This window comes from Chlorocebus sabaeus, chromosome 8 (assembly GCF_047675955.1).
Source record: "Chlorocebus sabaeus isolate Y175 chromosome 8, mChlSab1.0.hap1, whole genome shotgun sequence".
Classification (NCBI taxonomy): domain Eukaryota; kingdom Metazoa; phylum Chordata; class Mammalia; order Primates; family Cercopithecidae; genus Chlorocebus; species Chlorocebus sabaeus.
The window spans coordinates 78,950,644-78,973,362 of record NC_132911.1 but is presented as its reverse complement, the minus strand read 5'-3'; the positions used below and the strand labels follow the sequence as shown (position 1 = coordinate 78,973,362).

Genomic DNA, 22,719 nt, shown 5'->3' with positions numbered 1-22,719 from the left:
CTTTCTCAATACTTTAGATAGGAAGAGAGATGTGGCAGAAGCTATAGATGAGATGCCAGAGTCTAGGGAGAACTTGTTCACTTGCTTTGATTTTTAAAGGATACAGGAAATCTAATCACATCAATATGCCAAAAGGAAAACACCCTAGGGACAAAGAGGCATGGAAAAAAAAATGTATGTTTGAGGAGAAGAAGATTCCTAATTCATTCATATAATTTTTCATAGGTGAACATCCCTCCCCATTCCATTGTGGTACTGAAATACAGATCAAATCACAAAGGAAAATTTATACAAAATTAGAATAAGTTTATCATTAGTGTATCTTAATTTTCTAGCAAAATACAAAAATAGTGTATTTATATGCAACTAAAAATATAAGAGCAGCAAGAGTTGTTGCTTTTCATAAAAATTTTAATTTCACTTTCAATTAGTTTCAAATATTCCAGATGGTGGTTTTAAGATATGGACATCAGAAACAAATGCTGTAAACAAATATTATCAGGTAAGCACTTTATTTGCCAATTATGGGCATATTATTAAACTTTACCATTTAACTTTGACCTAATTTTATAATTATACATAATGTTTATTACACAAAAGTATAATTCAAGTTGTGGTCACTATTTGTCCAAAGAAGAATTAGGTAAGAAACAATGAATTTGGCTGAAGTCCAAGAAAATGGGCAAAATGTTGATTTCCTTTTGTATCTAGAAAGTTGGAGAAGTAATCGTCTCTCAAAAGCAAGCAGGTTTCCAGGTGGAGTTCTCTAAAGACATAGGTTGTCTTTAAGGGACAAATTATTATCTGCAATCCAGGAAATCAGATTCTTGCAGAGTTCTCTAGTTATACACACGCTATAACTACACTTACCTGTAGGGTTTTTTTTTTTTTTCTTTTTTTAATATATCAATCGCATATTCAAAGACTAGCCAAAAAATAGGAAAAACAGAAACAGTTCCTAGAAAGCTAAAAATAATTGCTTTGAAACAACTGTGATGGTTTTAAAACGCCCTTTCCACCAAAGGTGGAGTTGAATTCCCCACTCTCCCCTTGAATTTGAGCTAAATAGTGACTCACTTCTAATAAACAGAAAGAGGCTGGGAGACTTTGGGTAGCTAGGTTAGGAAAGAAGGCTTCTTTTTTGTTTATTTGTTTGTTTTTCCTGTTAAGACACATCATGATAGACCCAAGCCAATGAATTAGGAGTCCAGTTACCATGAGTAGATAGCTGGAAAGAAAATACGGAGAGACCACAGAGAGAGATGCAGACAATACTCCAGAGATGTGAGTTTTTCTAGCCAAGGCATATGACCTGTGAGTTTGCCAGCCCTCAGATGATGGCAACGCAAGTCAGGGCAATCGTGAGACACCTCAAGTGAGGACCATTCAGCTGAGCTCTTAAAAGAATCCTCATGGCCTCTACTCAAGTTCAATTTACTCTTGTTTCACATATGATTCTACAATCTTAGGGGTCAGTTTTCCCTATGAAATTGAAAATGGATCATTTTTAGAAAAGATATACAAGTAGTTCCACACGAGTTTAATACACTACGGTGCACCTAAGTGTTTCAAGTTTGCTTATATTTCTGTTGTATAGAAATCAGAATAAAATGTAAAACATACCATTCAAATACTTTGAGCTAATTGTTCTTATTTGTAAATTTGCTAGCTGAAATAGAAGGTAACTCAGATCACTTTGAGGACTAAAATTCAATGTTGAATATATACAATGCATAAGCTGTATTTGAGGTATGACTTATGATTTTATTTAGTCCATTAAAAATAGTGGGAAAGCATACTGAATAAACTATAATATTGCTAAAATAAGGGCATACATTTTTAATATAAGTGCTGAAGCAGAGGGGCATGCAACCAAAATTTAGTTCTTTGCCAATATTAATATTAATTAGTGACTAAAAGTAATATCTATTCCCAGAATCGAATAAAGCATAGCTGTTTAGGTCAAGTTCAATAATACAAATCAAGTCCTAAAAACTTATTAAAAGAAATTCTACCATGACTTAACAATAAGCATGGCACATATTTTTTTAAAGCTACAACATATTTCATGTTTTAAAACTGCCAATAAGTTATACCCACCCCATTAAACATAGGTTAGTCTCTATACATTTCTATTTAAAATCAGATGTGCAAATTAAATCAAGATAGCCTAAAGAGCTTCTTTTTTTCTTCCTCTGAACTATTCACTCAGCACTAATTTAAAGTCAAACCACACTACAATTACCATTTCTCTATAAAATGGGTAGTTGGGTACCCATTTCTATACATATGAGGAGTGCAAAAATGAAAACAACTCTATTTCCCAACTACATCTGAAAGTTGTTCCTTCTTGGAGCATTGCAAAGGCAGTTATGCTGGAAGTCCAGATCTAGGCTGGAGGCTCTCAAGTCTTACCTTTCCACTAGTGAAAGCTGAAAATAATGATAGAATTATTTTTAAAACTGTCTCTTAGCATTTGCAATAAGTTTTGAACAATAAATTCCCCAAACATCCTTCTTTTGAGACACATAAGTGTACATGCTTAACTCAGAAAAGCACTCCAATATCTCCAACCCTACCTATCCCAGTTCTGTGCAGTCAAGGGCTGACAGAAGTAATGACAGAATTATGCTTTAGTTTCCAATGGTGCTAAAAATACCCCTTCTTTAGTGCTGTGTGTTCTGGACCTATATAAGTCAAGGGCATTCGTGATCAATTTTCTTCTTCTTTTATTATACAGACAGAGACAAAAGTTTGCATTGTTCAAATGACTCAAACCATAAAATACATGAAACACCCTGGAAGAGTTCTCTTTCCCATTTAAATTGTTTATTTCCAAACTTATATCTTTGATTACATCATTTGGTTTCTATTTCCTTATCTCTAACATTACAGAGCTGAAATAAGTCTTTCCAAATTCTTTTGTACTTAAATGGAAAAGACAGCTTTCCAATTCCATTGTCTGTACTTCACGGTCTCTTAGATGACATCCTGTATTGCTTGTAGTACCCCATAAGAATCAGCTGTAAAATACTATTTCTGGTGACAAAGGCATCTGATGACAATTAAGATGACAACGAAGAGCATCTCTATTACCTAAGAAGCAAAAGCTGTTTTCAAACAGCCATTTGAGAAGCGGTTTTGTGATAACCAAGGAGATTTCAGATTTTCTGATTACGAGCCCATGACAGCAGAGCTCAATTGTTTCGAAGTATTTGTTTTAATATTGTTCATAACAGATAAATGCAACAGAGAACCTTAAAAAAAACTTTGCATTTAGTTGAATAAGAAGATAATCTTAATAAAAATTTAAAACCAGGCCTTTCTTCAGTTTAGTACTGAAAATATGATGGTAAAATATTTGAAATAAAGCACAGATTTCTAAATATAATTTTTTGCACAGCTATCAGGAATACCAGAATTTTTCAAGCAGCTCATGAATGCAGAAGTGATTTGAGAAAATCAAAGGCATACAGAATTATCTTTCTAGAAATACTGCTTTAAAATATAATTCTTGCTATGCTATCATTCTGAAATAAAACAGGTTTGTAAATCATCCATCTTAATTCAATCCCTCCCCAAATCTTTTGTTTTCCTTTTTAAATCAGAAACTACAATCCAAGAATCTGATAGAGTAAGTTGTCAATATGATCCTAACTACAGCAATAACCTGAATTCCAAGATAACCCAATAGTTCGTTATTCTATGAAAATAACACATTGGACAGTTCAGAATACATCAGATTCAAATTCCAAATATAATGACTCATTATAACATCTGTAAAGCTACGTAATTTTCTCCCAGACATCAATGAAATAAATAAGTAAATAAATCTGTGCAGAAAGAGTGTGACATGCTTTTGTGACTAAATCATCTGGTATTAAATGTACTATGGCAAGCAGCTGTATTTCATTCCTTACAATTCAATTACTTCAGGTATTTTAAGTGTTGTGCTTCACCCATTCTGAATAGACTTTGTAGTTATAGGGAAAATGCAAGAGGCTCAGATTTCAAAGGAAACACTTATGTTACAGGGCACAGTGACTTTGCCAACTACTGAGAAAGAAGCATTACCTTAAGGCAATGCACAAATTAGGGTCTCCTGGAAATTGAGAGATGTGAGGCATGTGTGGCAGTGTTTCACTTAAAATCTAAAACAAAGGCTTAAAACCTTAAAAAAATAGCACCCTAACAATTTAGAAAACTCCTCTGTATTTTATTAAAATTAAAATATCTTTTGTAATGGAAACAATATGGAGATATACTCACAAGATTATTTCAATTAAACCCATTGTATCAATAGATACAGATATCATATTGAATATTACATCAGATGCATGACACAGGGCTTACTGTCTTTGTGGGACAGCAAAGCCATTAATTTTCTACAGAATTACAATCCTTACATTTTCTACAGAATTTCTACTGATTAAGCTCATCTCATCTCAGTGTCAAGGTCCCCCTCCCCAAGTTTGACCATACCTTACCTACCTCGCTTATCAAGAAAATCCTTTAGTAATTGCAAATGTCTCACATAATTGATGGTACTTTAAGTCTTGATCTATACATATTCTTTACTTCTTGATCTTTAAGTCTTCATCTATAGACATTAGGCCATTTTACAAGAATAAACATCTGTGTTAAGTTTATTCATAACTCAGTAAATTTTATATAGATGCAGGATTGATCTAAAAGTCAAGTCTATAAAAATGCACGATAGGAAAACTCATTAAAAAATCCCTCTACAGTATCTACTTATGAATTAGTTTATGTTTCATATTCAAATATCAAAATAACCATAACTTAGGTTTTGAAAGTAAATAAAAAATAATTGCTTTTGTGTATTTATGTGGAGACACCAAATTTTCAAAATGAAATAAATAAAAAAGATCTAACAAGTGAAAAACTTCTTGGACAAAAGAAGAAAGTTTATGGAGACATAGAAACTGAAATCTACAATTTGACATCCAAACTTCAATTTAAACCAAAGATGACTAATATAAGAAACATTCAAATGTACATTTACACACTTTTAATGAAACGACTATGTTACATTGCTTGGTGTCTCTATATTGCTATATTAAGAATTCTGTGATAAGTTTCCACTAATAATTCCTGCATCAAGGATGATAAATTGCTGTGCCTGCAAACAGGCAGTGAGAGCTACAAACAACATACAGTTTCCTGTTTTCCGTGAATGCCACGAAGCTCAAAGCTGGTTTAGGAACCATAGCATCCTCAATCAGATTTTTAGACATTCCTCAGGAATATGACTATAGCATTATTTTTCTCAATATTAAAATAATGACTAAAAGGATGATTTTTTTAAAGAATGGTTTTCAAAAGTCCTTATTTAAAACTCTGAGAAAGAAGATGGTGCTAAATATTCATTTACCCCACACAGTCAGCTCAGCCGCTTACTGCCAAGTTCTGTGTCTTCACAAGATAGCTCCACATACTGAGTTACCTCAGGCTCTCCTGCCCTCTGGCTTCTGGTTAGATTTGGCCAACAAAACACACAAACAGGAATTCCGAGGGTGGGATGTGAATTTCAGAATGCGTTGCCCCTCTGAGTCCTCTAGGCCTCACTGCAATGGTGACCGGGTCCTCTCACATGACCCTGCTTCCAGGCACCTGTCTTCACCAGCCTGTGTCAGGACCACAAAAGCCTGGGCACCCTGCCACACCCCATGGCTCGCCTTAATCCTGCCCACAACTCTGCATATAGGCCCTTCATTATTATTATTATTTTTTTACTGTTGAACCCTAGTTATTGTGGCATTTGTTTCCTGTGGAGAAACAAATATTTGAAAATAAAAATCTTTCACAGAATTTTGATTAGCAAACTGCCTAACAACTTGTTACCTGACACATACTAGATCTTAATGAATGCTCTCTTCTTCCCCTGTTCCTATGAGAATCTGTTTGATTTGCTGTAATTAACATAGCCTGTCTCTTCACATTTGGAACATTACTGGTATTTATATGAGTAAGAGAGAAAATAAAATTCAAAATTTTGAATGATTGAAAAATAAGAGAATCACTGCTATCTAAAGTTCCAACAAGAGAGTAAACAATCTTATAATTCATGTTTAAGACAACATGAATTACAAAACAAAGGTTGGAGTAAGTTACTCCTAGCTTTGCTGCAAATTCTTAACAATTAACTAATTTAAGACCTTAGTTGAAAAGAAATCTTTCTGAGATTCATTTCCAACTGAAGTCTGCAAGTACCCCTGAAGTTCAGGTGACACTAACATACATACATTATACATAAAAAACATTTTTTAGATCAAGAAACTCAAAGTTTGGAAATAATTTGTAATAAATGTTTCACTTTAAAAGGTCAGACTAATACTGTCATATTACCTCAAATAAAATGTTTCATCATAAGAAGCAGATAAGACAATGGAACAGGGCTGTGCTGCTCAAGTCTGCCATGAATCACACTTGACAGAACAAGGTTGTTTCCACCATTTGGGAAAATCTGACCAAGCCTAAATATCTCCATAATTGAGGCTTAGATCAATTCACACAGATTGTGACAGCCATTTCCTCCCCATTGAATCAGCTGGACACATATTTTCACCACAATCCCTTACTGATGAGGGTCTCACCATATTCCCTTCCATACAATGATGGTAACCTCTACCAAATACTATTTCAAAACACACCTGTTCTAAGAAGCTTTACTCGTCACTGCTTTATTCTGAAATTTTTCATGATTTATATGCAGTGTAAAATATATTAATTTGTACTTCGTTCCATATAGTGACTTACATCTTGAAAACAGTTCATCAAGAGTTTTGCCATTCTGATCGCTGTATCTCCTGGAATATCCTATCCTGAACTTCAGAGGGCTTCTGACCACCCCCAAATCGTGAGACAGAGATGTCAGAAACCCAGTGCAACTCAGAAAGTCACTGAAATCCAGTGATAATTTAGCCACCTGTCATGTTTACTAAATGAGTTTGCACTAACCCAAAATGAATGAGTTTGCCCTAAGCCAAAAACTATTCTACTTAAAAACATAAAATTTTGTTTTATATAAAATTGTTTTATGTAAAATTATTTTTTGCATAAATTCATGTTTAAAATATATAAAATTGTTTTACATAACTTTATTTTTTATTACTTTTTACATAATTTTATATTTTTCAATAGAGTATATCAGGATATGTAAAACAATATTTACATGTCAAGCTTGCAATGATATGTAATTATGTAAAACATTTTAGTGAAAAGCTTTCACTAAAAAGAATGTTTTTGCAATTTTCTAATAAAACTATTTTGTCAAGACAGAATTAAATCCTTTTCATTCTGTCCACTTTAAATTGTTGTTGAAAATCTCGTCATCTTTTCATTTTTTTCATTCATCCCATTTTGTTTTCCTTCCGGCTAACACAAACTGAGCTTAGGGAATGTGTCAGCCACACAACCGGGGAATGCAAAGATTACCATGGAACAGTCCCTTCCTACAAAGGAATGTGAGGCTAGAGAAAGAGACAAGGATGTAAACACTGCAAGCAGCGGCATGTAAAGGAGGCTATGGAAGCCAGGGAACTGGGTCTGGGAGGCACCTAATTCTGTATGGAGGGTTTAGACAAAAGCAGGTTAGGCTCTAAGTGAATCTTAAAGAAAGTAGAAATTCATTACAAAGAAAACAAGGAGGGCGATAGGCATTCTCACCATCTGCAAAGGGGAGCAGGCTTGGCAAGATCTGTTCAGCATCAAAAATCTCAAGGCACATGGAACAACATGGTAGATGTTCACGTGAAATAGCACTGCTTTATTATTTGTTCAGGTTGTACTCACTTATTCACAGTACCCTTGATTTAGCAGACCTCTTGGCCTTTTCTTTCCACACAGGAGTTCCCATGTTCTTATTCCATCTTCATTCAAGAGCTGCCCCTCCCTCAACACTTTTTTTCATTTGATTTTCCTTCTCTGGACAACATCTGATCTCATTCATTATTTCAGATATGGATTTAATATGTCTTGAGCAAGTATAAGATACGGTTTTATGTTTTATTACCAGCAGCCCCTTTACCAGACTGTCTAGCATTTTGGTGGTTACTTTGTGTTGTTTGACTTGCAACAACATACAGGGGACATTCTAGAAACACTAAGTCCCGTATTCACTCTCAGTCTTGCCTAATAGCTCATTATCCTTTTATCTAGTTGCTGCCCTCCAACCCCTCATACTTGCCCAACTGAAATTCTACTTCCTCCCTTCTTACTCATATGGCCTTTAAGGTTTATTCTGTCAGTGGCTGAATTTCACTTTTCACTATCCAGCAGAATTGTGCCATTAACTAACTTTGAGATTCATTTCCCATTTCTCCTCCAATTAGACTGACTTCAACATTAGACCTTAGAGGAGAGAATCTTATTGTTCAAACTTCTCCAACATTATGCATTATAAGTACTTTGTAAAAAAAAAAAAAAAATGAAAAAGCAATTCCATTTTCCTGCCTTAACAGTTGCAGTCAGTACCTTATATATAAAAAAAGGGGAGGAGAATGTGATAGTTGAAGAGGGAGAAAATAAAGAACCTGTATTTTACAATTATTCAGGTCCCAATTTAAACCTCACTTCCTCCAGGAAGGATAAAGCCTTGTACTTAAAATGAGGTTGCTAGAATAGCGGCCACCACATCACCTGGGGGTTTGTTAGAAATGCAGAATATTGGGGTTCCCAGACCTATTGAATCGAAATATATATTTTAACAAGATTCCCAGGGGATTCATATGCACATTAAAGTTTGAGTACTATTAGACAAAAGCACCCCTTATTTCTACCCCCCAAAATCATACCTACTTGCTTTGCCATGACAAAAATATGCTTTCTATCTTTAATATTCTGCTATTTTCAAAACATGTTTTGGCTTAAAACTTAAAATATAAAGCATGGCTTACTAAATAGACTGTGTCCTTTTTCAAATGTTTGCCTTTGAGGTTTATGAGCTGCCAACATAGAAAATCTGCTGTCTTTTTCCCAATAAGCATGTATGTGTAAGTAGTTGACTTAATCACACCTTACTGATTCTGTTAACAAGTCAAAAGAAGAAAAAAGTAAGCTTCGCCAGATCAGTTTCAGCTTCTTATTTTTAGCCAGTTTAATAACCCAGTAATCCAAGTAACATATTTGGATCAACAGTTCCATAATTTTCATAATTTAGATTCCTGTACAACCATATGTATTTAGTATTCAATTGCAATATGAACCCCAAACAAGCTATCTGGTATGTATCTGTACTAGATTCATACTATCTAATATCTGAGTACTTAAAAAATTAATCCATCACTAACATGTCTTTGATTATCTCTTCCTAATCTCCAGATGTTGCCTAGTCAAATGTCTCCAAAGGGAAAGCAGGTGACACCACGTACAGTGGTTGGATAGAGTGGTATGACCAATGGCAAATCAGAGAAGAAATTATTACTTTAAATCTCTGATTCTTGTCAATACCTTGAAATAATAAACTTCTTCGCTGCTATTAAATCTCTGAACTTTACTTTTTTTTTTTTTTTTGGGATGGAGTCTCTCTGTCACCCAGACTGGAGTGCAGTGGCATGATCTCGGCTCACTAAAATCTCCATCTCCCAGGTTCAAGCGATTCTCCTGCCTCAGCTTTCCAAGTAGCTGAGACTACAGGCATGCATCATCACACCTGGCTAATTTTTCTATTTTTAATAGAGATGGCATTTCACCATGTTGATCTGACTGGTCTCGAACTCTTGACCTCAGATGATCCACCCACCTCAGCAACCAAAGTGCTGGGATTACAGGCATGAGCCACCACACTGGCTCCATCTCAAAAAAAATTCAAAATAAAACAGAAATTTTTATTCACCTAAAAGGTCAAAAAGGATTCTGGGACCAGGCACAGTGGCTCTTGCCTATAATCCCAGCACTTCAGGAGGCCGAGGCAGGAAGATGACTTGAGCCCAGGAGTTCAAGACCAGCCTGGGAAACACGGCAAGACCAATCTCTACAAAAAATTTAAAAATTAGCTGGGTGTGGTGGTATGTGCCCGTAGTCTCAGCTACTCAGGAGGCTGAGGTGGAGGACTGCTTGGGCCCAGGAGTTTGATGCTGCCGTGAGTCATGATTGTGCCACTGCACTACAGCCTGGGTGACAGAGCAAGACCCTGTCTCAAAAAAAAAAAAAGAGGATTCTGGCCCATGTTTTTATGTCTACCTTATTTTCTAATACTTACCGTGTTATGGAATAAAATTCAGTCCCACAGTCCTTCTTTGTTAAATTCCAACCTTATTCCTGACTTGAAGACTTTGTGCCTAGTATTTCTCCTGCCTAGAATGATGGGTCTCTGTATCTTTCCTTAGCTGACTCCTTGTAATTCACCAATTCAGAAAAGCCTTCTCCAACTACCCAATAGGATTAGCTCCACCTCCCTCATTATCACCTCACTCTGCTTATTTTCATTAACTTGTCAAACGCTTTATAAACTAATGCATTCCTCAGCATTAAGAACAGTGTCTGTCACATAAGTGCTCAGTCAATATTTGTTGATTTAAATACCTTTTTAAACGTAAATTTATCAATAACAAATCACTTTAATCAATTATAAAAGCCTTACAAGTAGCTTTCTAAAATTATGAAGGCAACAAATATTTAGGAAAATAAGAACATGGTTAGACATAAATACTGTAATATCTTCACCAGATAATTCATTACCACTTGAATTTTCACATTTTTCTTCCTGTAAACTAAATATCATACATATACATGTATTATATGTGCATACATGTATAAACATCCTCCATGATGTATGTGCATGTATAAATATAACATATGTATATTTATGCATATATAAATAAATCAATGACCCATAGCCATTTTTATAAAGACTTGGCTTTGAGTTAGTAAAAATCACTAAAAATATGAGAATTTAAATTTTAAAGCCATGTGCAATGATTTGGTGTATAAATTCCTGTAAGGAATATGTGAGAGAGCACAGCCTGAACAATAGCAAAGAGAGAATTTTCCTGAACTAAATGTAACTCTTAAGTGTGACTATATGATTATTATATTTTCATATTTAAATAAAGGCATTCAGCAAAGTGCAAAAATTATGCAAATAAATTACATTTTCCTATTTATTGTAAAAATTTGAGATACATTCCCAGATTGAATTATCTATTCTAAAACTAAGTTGAAAACTTTAGGCTGGAAGAGAGTTAAGACTGTGTATTAGCTGGGCCTGGTGACACATTGCTGTAGTCTCAGCTACTCGGGAGGCTGAAGTGGAAGGATGGCTTGAGCCCTGGAGGTCAAGGCTGCAGTGTGCTGTGATTGTGCCACTGCACTCCAGCCTACGGCACAGAGACCCTGACTCAAAACAAAAGACTGTGGGTACCACCTGACCCATAGGAGATATTGCGTGTTCGATAAATAAGTAATGAATAATATTTCTGATCCCATTCTTGAACTAGTCTTAGACCACTATGACTTCATCCAAACTGTATTATCAGATTTCAGTAGCCTCTATATTGTCAAATATGTTGTAAAATTCTCATATCTGCATTTTACTTGAGCTTTATAAGCAGCATTTGACAGAGCTGATCACTCTTTCTGCTTTTCTTCATTTGAATTCCAGGCCATCATGTTCTTCTGGTTTTCTTCCTAATTCTCAATTTTCTTTGTGTTTTTCCTTCTCATCTTCCCTACCTCTACACTTTAAAGTGTGTCAAGAACTCATGTCTTGACCATCTGTATCTATACTCATTCCCTTGATGATCTAATCTCTCCTCATGAGTTTAAATACCATCTAAATGATGGTGAGTCCTAATTTCATGTTCGAGATTTGCCTCCATATATTAACTGCTTTGTATCTAATGGCATACTTGACACATTCATTTGGATATCTAAGCTAAATCTCAATTTGAATATGTCTCAAACTGAGCCCCAACTTTCTCTACCTAAAACTGGTCTATCCATATTCTTCCCCATCTTAGAAAAAACAACAACTACAACGCTTCTAAGATCTAATGGCGCAAACTGTACAGCTATACCCCATATGCCAAATAAGTCTGCCAAAATGAAATAAAATCCCAAAGACATTCCCATGATAGTGCAATTAATAGTGATTGCTGGGCAGAAACTGGACAATTTCCTGTTCTACTTCTCATGCAAAAGTTCTCATCTTCTGTTTTTATGGAGGGAGGAAGGAGACTGAATTTTGAGAGGGAAGGCAGACTAGGTGAGGAAACAGCAGGCAAATCTATCCCAGGAAGGGAGGAGACAGAGGTTGGGTTCCGCCTCCTCTAATCTCTTGAAATTGTGTGGGTAAAATGGGTAACCAGTGATTTCTGGAATCTCTGCAACCATTCCAGAAGTCCTTGCAAGTTGAAGGATCCAGAATCTTCTCCACTGATATTCAAACCAGAGGGGAAACTGCCATCAGTTTTCAAAACACGGCAACCAAGGCTTGGATGGATTTAGATCTTGCATCAAATGCAGGAAATCCCAGCCTACTGGCTGGCTGGCCAGCCAAGTCAATTTCATTCATCTTGCAACAAGGCCTCCTTGAATTTTCCAAGATGAATTTTATGATCACATAGGGCTTTATATTCATACTCTTTCCATTTCTTACTACCTTCATGGCTGTCACCCCACTCCTAGCCACCATCAACTATTGTACGATTACTGCAATTGCCTTGTCTTCCTGTTCACAGCTGTGCTCCTCTTCGCACCGCCTAAAGTATGTTCTCAACAAAGCCAGAATGATTCTAAATAAATGTAAGGAAGGTCATGCTATTCATATGTCGAAATGCCTCAAATGGCTTCTTATCATAAACTCAGCTAAAAGAAAGAGTTTTTACGATGATCTGCATCTCTTCCCCAATTAAACTTGTAACCTCATCTCCTACCATACTTCTCATACTCTGTCTGTCTGCCACATGGGCACCCTGGCTGTCTGGAGACTCGCATCTATTCCATGCAAGGAAGAATGTTTGTTCTGTTTATACTAGGACCCTAGATAGTGCCTGGGATTTAGTAAACTTCCAATACTTGCTGAATAAAGGAACGAATAAAAGTACAATTCCAAAATTTTGTGGCATATCTCAGGCTCTGGATGTTCCATTCTCCTATTGAAACTACTTTTCTTCTCTTGTCTTTCTAAACCCATAGATATGTTGCTAATATTTAAGGGAGAACAGAACTGGGTTGTAATGTCACTTTTCTTTCTATAGGTATTGCCATCTATGGTGCAATCTTCAAAAAGAAAAATACACTCACTTTAAAGGTCGAAGTCTTAAAAATATTCAAAATAAGGTTTTGTAAACTTTAAAATTCTGTAGAAAATGATACTTAAAACAACTTTATTGTATCTCAATACTACTATTAAAGCAAAAACACTTTAGGAAAATTAAATAAGCTATTTTAAATTCAGAATAAGGGAACTTTAGTAATTTTAAGTAATAATGATACTCTTTAAATAAACAGAAATTTCATATACCTTTAGGTGTATGTAGATACCGTATGTCAAAGATATAAAAATATTTCATTTTTGAAAATGACCAGTCAAGCAACAGTATACAGAGAGAAAACTATTATTTTAGGAGTTAAGAATTGCAGTAACCTTAATTGCATTAAACCTTAATTGCAATAAAATATTTATTGCAATGAATTCTTGGCACTTGTACCAAGATCAGGACACAAGCTATGGGTAATGAAGTCATAAGGCCATCATTTCTTTATCTACATTTATTCTGGACATATATCACTGATAGCAAATAATGTTAGAAAATGTGAATTTATGAGAGTAAATGAAGCAATTCACAAGCTAAAGATCACTTTTGCATATTCCAGATTAGCATTACCCTGTTCAACAAACTAGGTTGTCCCATGTCCAGTTTCTGGAGTTATCTTCTGTACTGAAGCACAGAAGGAAAAAAACAAAACATAATTTCTAATTTTAAGCATGGCCTTAAAAAGAACATAAGTAACCAATTGAAACCAAGACATTGTTTGCATCAACATACACCCAGGACTGAAAGTACCACCAGTTATTTGGCCCTTGGGTTCTGGTTCCCTAGTGAAACCAGATGTGTTTCATTTTACAGTTAGAAAAGTGTCATTCATGTGAAGGTTCTGCCCATAGCCTCTCCAATATATGAGGGGAGAGGAGGCATGCATAGCAATCAACTCCCCAGCAGAGTGTCTGCCAACACTTCTCAAAAAACAGGGAAACAGTAATAACAGCAAGAAACAGTTTACACAGTTGACCCATGTGTCCTTTTTAGGTCACCTGCCCTCCCTCGTTGCTAAAGTACATTCTACACTTAGGTACACTTTGTATAGTAACAAACTATTTTGAACTTTATCTACAATATTTTACAGACTATTTTTAAAATATGCAATAAGGGGTAAAGACTCATTAATCTGTTTTATTATTTAAATTCCACAACATTTCAATACATTTACTAACAGTTTAGTAGCTCTATGTTATATGACAATTTTTAGCAGCTAATGAAAATTTGAAAAATGAGGGAAAAAATCTTGAATTATTTGAAGCATTTATACTTTTTTCTCAAGTGTTTCCAATTTCCCACATTGATATCCCTGGTTTTGGTGATATTCTACCTTCCAGAACTTTTATTATTTTAATTTCTCTGTCTTACCTGTCCTCCATATTTGTTTCATATAATCTTACCTATTCATCTATCCATCCCCTCATTCAATAAGTATTTATTGAGCAACAATATTATATCAACAAATGTTTACTGAGTAGCCCTTCTATTCACCAAGCTTAGTTATAAAGATAAATAATGTATGATACTTATCCTTCTAGTAATTCACTCTTAGAAAGGAAAACAAGTATGATATTTCACTGCAAAAAAAAGGCTTTAATACTATAAATAGGCTTAAATAAATAGGAATGCAGCAGTGGAATGGCAAGAGCAGAGGGAGCTTTATAGGAAAGACAAAGTTTAAGCTGTTTTGAGGGAAAAGTAAGAGTTTGTGGCCGTGCCCGGTGGCTCACACCTGTCCAGCAGTTTGGGAGGTTGAGGCGGGTGGATCACCTCAGGTTCACCTCAGGTTCAAGACCAGCCTAGCCAACATAGTGAAACCCCATCTTTACTAAAAATACAAAAATTAGCCAGGCGAAGTGACACACGCCTGCAATCCCAGCTACTCAGGAGGCTGAGGCAGGAGAATCTCTTGAGCCTGGGAGGCGGACATGCAATAAGCCAAGACAGTGCCACTGCACTCCAGCCCAGCACGAGGGCATGAGGAGGTATGCCTATCTTCAAGAACACTGAGTAATTCAATGGGAACACAGGTTCAAATAAACACAAGGGAGTTGAACACTCTGGGGCAGATTGGACAACATGCTTCCATTTATAAGCTAATCATGGTGGGCTTTAAATTGTGAGCAGCCAGAAGTCAACAGAACTGTTGTGCAACTAAGCAACCAGCACAGACTGGTTTGAGGGAAAAGTCACCTTCACTTATGGTGAGGAGAGTGAGCTAAATTAGAAATAAAGTAGGTACAAAGACTGGCATGGTGGCTCATGCCTGCAATGCCAGCACTGTTGGAGGCCAAGGTGGGCAGATCACTTTAGACTAGGAGTTTGAGACCAGCCTGCCCAACATGGTGAAACTCCATCTCTATTAAAAATATAAAAATTAGCTGGGAATGGTGACGTGCGCCTGTAATCTTAGCTACCTGGGAGGCTGAAGCAGGAGAATCGCTTACACTTTGGAGGCGGAGGTTGCACTGAGCTGAGATTGTGCCACTGCCCTTCAGTCTGGCAGACAGAGCGAGATTTAGTCTCAAAAAGGAAAAAAAAGGAAAAAAAAAGAAAGGAGGAACAGAACAGACTGGTATAGTCTGCTAGGTGGGAAGCTGTGGTACCAGTGTAGGTATGCAAAGAGCAAAGATTAGAATGCAATAGAAGAGAGGGATTCAAAAGACATTTGAGACAGAATCTACACAATTTGGCAAGTAATGGTGTATTGATGTTCGTGTGTGTATGATATACGGAAATGTGTGGTAAAAAGCTAAGGATGTGACCAATTTTCTGGGTGTTTTTTTTTTTTTTTTTTTTTGTATGTTTCTTAGAAAGTACTGAGAAGATGTTAGTGATATTCATCATCAACAAAGAGGCTGACAGGTGAGGGTACAGGAAAAGGATAAGGCAGGTTTTTTTGTTTGTTTGTTTGTTTTTTTGACACTTGCAGTGTGCAGTATTATGTCTGTGGAGTAATATTACATGGAGATGGTCCAACAGGCAGTAGGAAATACAAAAATGAAGCTCAAATGAAGCTCAAAGACAGCGTTGTCAGCTGGAGATACAGAATATGGAGCCACAAATACAGGATATTTAAAGTCAAAGGAGTACAGAAGTCCCTGTAGAAAGGGAAAAGGACAGAAGTGAAAACTTGGGAAACAAACTTTTCAGAGATGTGTGAGAAACAAGAGCATGGGGACATGGAAGAACCAAGCAATGCAGTCTTAAAATACACAATGCAAACGCTTGAAGAAAGCAAAGCTGTTCCACAGTAGCAAATGTCTTATCTCATTACAACCTGTCAGGTTTGTATTCTTTTTTTTTTTTTTAATAGACTTAAGGAGTGTAAGTGCAGTTTTGTTACATTGATATATTGTGTAGTGATGAAGTCTGCACTTTGTAACTACCACTCAGTGTACAATATACATATTACATGATTACATATATTACATAACGTAATATACACATTACATAATTTCTCATCTCTTGCCACCCTTGCCACCTTTCCAAGTCTCCAGCGTTTATTAATTCACTTCCTATATCCATGTGCACATAGTATTTAAACTCCCACATGTAAGTGAGAACATACGGGATTTGACTTTCTGTTTCTGAGTTATTTCACTTAAGATAATGATCTCCAGTCCCATTCACACTGCTGCAAAAGACATGATTTCATTCTTTTTATGGCTGAGTGATATTGCATGATTTATGAATTAAATATTTACATGTAAGACCTGAAACTATAAAAACTATACAAGGAAACCCAGGGAAAACTCTTCTAGACATTGGCCTAGGCAAAGAATTTATGACAAACACCTCAAAAGCAAATGCAACTAACACAAAAATAGACCAATGGTGCTTAAACTAAAAAGCTTCTGCACAGCAAGAAATAACCACAGAGTAAACAGACAACCTATAGAATGGAAGAGAATATTTGTAAACTATGCATCTGACAAAGGACTGGTATCTGGAATCGACAAGGAACTCAATGAGAAAAAAACAACCCCACTAAAAAGTGTGCAAAGGACATGAACAGACATTTTTAAAAAAAAAAAAAAAAGAAAAGAAAAAAACATAAAAATGGCCAATAAACATATAAGGTTTATATTCTTTCATTTATTTTGCCAATGAGAAGAACAACGCCTAGAATGTTTGCTGACTATCAGGGTTCACGTGCCAATAAGCAGCAGAAGCAAAATGTGAACCTGCTGAAATCTAGGTCCAAAGCCAATACTTTTTCCTCCAAAACCCACGGCCACTTCAGCAACAGTATCACTGAATGACCTAAAAGTTCCAGTTTCTCCATTTACCCCAAATTAAATGTAGGTAATCTCCTTCCTTAGGATTACTGGTTTCTATCACCAATAACTTATTTCTCCCCATCCTGACTCTGCCACAAGGTCTGTGCTTTCATCAACTAATCTGCTTCCATGAACTTAATCTGCTTCCAGCTCTCTACAACCAGCCTGCCAATTCCTGCCACCCTGCATTTTTCTCTTCCTCTTCCTCTAATTGACATATACCCCCAACTCTTTCCTACGATTCACGTTTCTGACCACCTTCAGAAACAATATATACCTCATCTCATCCACTGATTAGCACTCAAAATTAGAAATGTTTCATTTGTTCTGTGCTCCTCTGGCATTACTCACAGACGTGAACAAAGAATTCTGTGTCCTTGCTTACAAGCAAATTTTCAAATGAGTCTATTTCTTTATTCTCAATCAACACCTAAAGCTCTTTAAGAGAAAATAAGCTTTCCAGACTCAAGTTTTTGTTTGTTTGTTTGCTTGCTTGTTTGTTTTAAGGCAGTGTCTCACTCTGTCACCCAGGCTGGAGTGCAGTGGCATGCTCTCAGCTCACTACAATGTTCCCCTCCTGGGTTCAAGCATTTCCGGTGCCTCGACCTCTCCAGTAGCTGGAATTACCCGTGCATGCCACCATGCTTGGCTAATTTTTTGTACTTTTAGTAGAGATGGGGTTTCACTATGTTGGCCAGGCTGATCTAGAACTCCTGACCTCAGGTGATCCTCCCACCTCTGCCCCCAAGTGTTGGAATTACAGGCGTGAACCACTGTACACAGCCCAGACTCAATTTTTAACCCTAAAAGTTAAATGAGTAAAAGAGTAGGGGTAGAAATGTAACATTAATAATGTTCGGATACGGCCTAGCTCCCATAGGTTTAAGGACAAAGAGTTACCTAAAATATGCACCAAGTATAAATAAGGTAAGTGGTTATTCAAACATTTAACATGAAATGACAGACACATAGGGTAGAAGGGGCCAAAACCAGTAGTACTTATCATAGGACATTGCAGATTTTACAGGAAATAGCCCTTTAGCCAGTTTAAAGGTTTGTTTTCTCAGAATAAATAAATTTTAAATAACGATTTGAATAAATTGGATTTTCACAAGAATGATCTACATTTCATTTACATTGCTATAAAATGCCTAAATCAACAGTATTTCAAATAAAATAGTATTTTAGACTTCACCTTAAATGTGTACTCTAGAAAATGTGTATTACAGTTGGGCAATGCACTTCTCTGCAGACCAGTTAATGGCCAAGACACAGTTCCAGTGCTAATAGTATCTAAGGGCAACACAACATAAACCCTGGCTGGTTTCTGAATCTACATTTCAAGGACAGACTGAAACCAGTGAAACTAAAAAGAAACTCATATAAACATCCCAGACCAGATATCATACAATAGGCAGTTATTATTATTATTTTTTTTTTGGAAGCCAGACATGAGAACGAATCACAGAACTGTTCTTCCATGATTTCCATATCACTTAAAACACACACAAATATTCTCAGATTGCATTTTGTGGGTTTGAACTCCCAAGTTCTTCCTTAAGTAAAAAGCAGCTGAATACCTATTCACATGGAATAAGCATTCAGTAGCCTAGTTGGAAAGGCTCCAGAACTGGCCACTCTGTTTGAAGTCTCACGGATGAAGAAGTATAGAATTTTTCACTTTAGACAAACACTATACAAGAAGCAGAAATATGAGACATGACAGATGTCATGTCCTGCACAGTATTTTGAGAAGAGCTGGCAATTTCCTTAGATATTATATTTAAACCATATAAGGAAACATAAAATTAGTTATACATGTCTTGGTAACATTTACTGAGATCTTGAAGTATGTTTGATAATGAGCTAAACTGTGTCCAGGTTATCTCCTTTTATCTTCACAATAATCCTTTGAGGTGAGTATATAATGCTAGACACCAGGAAACTGAAGTAGAGAGAAATTAGCAAATGCCCAATGTCACATAGCTAGACGGTGTCAGTGCCAGAAGTTTAATCCAGACAGCCTCATTCCTGAGTCTCAATTCTTAATCCCTGATTAGTTCTCTTGAGTGCCACCTACTTTCTTTAGGGTAAAATAATTTTTTTCTGGTAAAAGTTAAAATAGTGTAATGCCATACTTTATAATGGGCAATAGGAACTCAGAACTTCCATGCTTCATGAAAATTATCCAAATAAAGAATATCCACCAAAACTAAGGTAAATGCAGAAAAAAACTAATGTATGAAAATTAACTGCAATGAAAATGCCATTTCCAACATTTGTTAAGTAAGTTTTGCCATTGCCAACAACTATTTATTATCAGGCTTTGCTAGTGCATTACTCATTCATGGAAGGAATATAATAACTGATTTTTGAAGTTTTCTAAATGTTTAGGGTATGAAATGGCAGTATACTCATAAGTTACACGCTAGCAGTCTTAAAGAAGTAATTCTGTCCCTTAAAGTTACAAATTTACTCAGAGTAAACATAAGGTTGTTAAGTTGCATATTTTAAATTAATCCTTTGCCCAGGCTTATTTTCATGCTTCAAGTTCACAAATAATAAATCCAAGGGGAGAAAAAAAGCCATTGCCAAAGCACTGTTTAACATAAAGCGACCATAAAAATGTATCTTTTACAATGTCATTTACATGTTTATAAGAAACAAAGACCCATTAGAAACTATATATACCAGCAATCCAGAAAGTTTCTTCTAATTATTAGTCCATTTTCAGATCCACCATTCATAAAAAGGTTCTATCAGGAATTAGGACGTAAATTTTCAGTGAAGTCAATTAACAGCAAATATGCCAGCTGTTTTCCATTTTCACTATATTAACCTTCCTGGTAAGAGTAGAATTTACAGCACTTAGTAGGAACATTGCATCTAAAGGCATTTAGTCCTACTCTGAAATGTCAAGAGCTCTTAGAAACAAGAGGAACATTATTAATAAATGAATAAGTAGAGGAAAATACCCTGAAAGAAAATCTTTTCTTAAAACATATAAAATATTCTTATAAAACAAATGATTAAAGAGTAAAGAACAGCATGAGGACTGCTGACTGAAAGCATGAACAAACATTTCTTTTGTACATACCACTTGAAAAACGTCCTTACCATATACTCCATATTAGAGGCTGTTGGATACACCTGACTTCGTAATTTATTATGAAGGTCCAATATACTCTGCATGTCATTGTCTGTGATGGCCCTTTTCCCTCGTTGTTTGGCTGTCCACCACTCACCATCCTCATCCATGTACTTTTCCAAAAGTTTCTCCAATAAAGTGGCATTAGGAACCACCATGGCTGGAATTGCTCTAGCCATGAACAGCACTGTGGTTACTCTGAGCCACTCCCGCGCGGTACACTTCATAATGAATGACCTCAGGATTTCCCCAGGAAAATCTCCAAGACAGGCTCTTCCACTCCTTTTGGCTATAACGACATGTCATGTGATTAAGATGAAAATACCGGCAGATATGAATTTGCTAATAACACGAGCAAAACAATAGTTACAAAGGAAGTGTGTCAGTTTGATCTATCTATTTAACAACAGAAAATGGACACCCACATTTTGAAATAACTTATCTCCAACCCATTTTTTTTTCTTCCAGAGGAGTTTTCACAATGCAGTTTCCACAAAATAGAAAACTGTATTGTCCAAGATAATACCCCTGAGGCCAAACGTAAATGGCAAAAGTAGCCTAGAAGAGTCAAAGCTTGAAAATACTATGTGAATTGCAAGACTTTAAGTGGCTACACATTACACATATTCTGCAAAAGATATTATATACACCTAGAATGTTTGATTTCAATCTAGAGGTTCATGTTTCTCTATGAAGAGTTTTAAGGTGTTAATATTTTATTTGGTATTATTCCAGTGACACATCTCTGTTGCACAGACACTCAAAATGTCCACAGCATTCTAAAATTGAGAGTGAATGTTTCAAAGAAATACAAAAGGCTATTCATATATGCATCCAAGGGTACATCTAAGGGGCCCCGTGAACTACAGCAAATGAACGGTTTGGGTCCCTGGGGTAAGCCTCTTCTTAATCAGGCTCAGGTCAAGAACTCAGTATTTCCTGGAAAGTTTGTGACTAATCTGTGGCCTGCACCCGAAGAAGTCAGCAGCTCCCCAGCAACTTGAGAGCTTTTTCCTCTCGAGTGTGAAGGCACACACAGTTCTCTGAATTCAAATGGAAAGCGCGCGACAGAGAAAGGAGGTGAAACCAACAAAGTCACTTACAAGAACTGGAGCTCCCGCTAATCTCTATCGTCGCTGCTTTCCGAGTAGCCCACCCACCCCTCGAGCCTAACCACTCTGTACCAGTAGGCATTTTTTTTTTTTTTTTTTTTTTTTTTTTTTAAGTACAGTTTAAGAAGGAAAAGGGAGATAGGAAAGGGTGGCAGCTTTACGACCCAGCGATGCGTTTTAGAATCGCCCTTACCTCTCCAGTGTGAAGTTTCCTGGCAGAGCCGAGCCAAACCGGACGGCCGGCCTCTGCAGCCGCCCAGAGCCTTCACACGAGACCGCAGACCGAGAGCCCCGCTCGGGAAGGGCCCGAGCACCGCGCGTCAGGGGGGCGACGTGGGCTCTGACTGCAGGAATACGCGAGCCTCCGCCTCTCTGGCTCCCTCAACCTTGAAGAAGTGGCAGGCAAAGCGTCCAAAATTAGACCTGCAGTTGGGGTGAGAAGGGAGCTGCTTCGTTAGTTTGCCAGGGTGGGCGCCCCAGAGTCTCTGAGCATTATCTGCAGGAGCGACGGGCGGGGACACGAGCAAGGCTCGGCTGCGGAGGCTGGAAGCGACCTCTTGCTCTTGCTGGGTGCAGCCGGTGCGCGCAGAACCAGGCGCCGAGCGCTTTCGTCGCTCCCTCGCGCTCCCGAGCATTTATTGCGGCCCTAGCGCGGGCACGTGACTTCAGCGCCCCTCCTCGCCCACCCCCACCTCCAGCCTGCCTTGGCCAGAGGCCCGCCAGAGCCGCCAGAAGCAGCCCGCCCTGCTTCTCTGGGACGCTGCGAAGCCAGGGCGCTCGGCCTTTGTAGGCGTGCTTTGGGCTCCCAATACCCGAGCCCGGAAGGTCTGGTCCCCCCGTGGGAGATATGTGCAAGGAGGGCCCCAACCCCCGTCAACCCCGCCAGCTACCCT

The 22,719-nt window shown here is 37.1% G+C and overlaps 1 protein-coding gene across 1 annotated transcript in view; it reads right to left on the bottom strand.

Moving 5' to 3' along the window:
* CRISPLD1 (cysteine rich secretory protein LCCL domain containing 1) overlaps positions 1 to 22,465 on the bottom strand; it is a 45,958-nt gene extending 23,493 nt beyond the window's left edge. The window contains exons 1-2 of the mRNA XM_008000926.3: positions 22,020 to 22,465; positions 20,684 to 21,003 (exon numbers count right to left, since the gene is read on the bottom strand). Coding sequence (XP_007999117.1) covers positions 20,684 to 20,941 — 258 coding nt within the window. The 5' untranslated portion in view covers positions 20,942 to 21,003; positions 22,020 to 22,465. The remainder of the gene's footprint in view (positions 1 to 20,683; positions 21,004 to 22,019) is intronic.
* Positions 22,466 to 22,719: the final 254 nt, after the last annotated feature.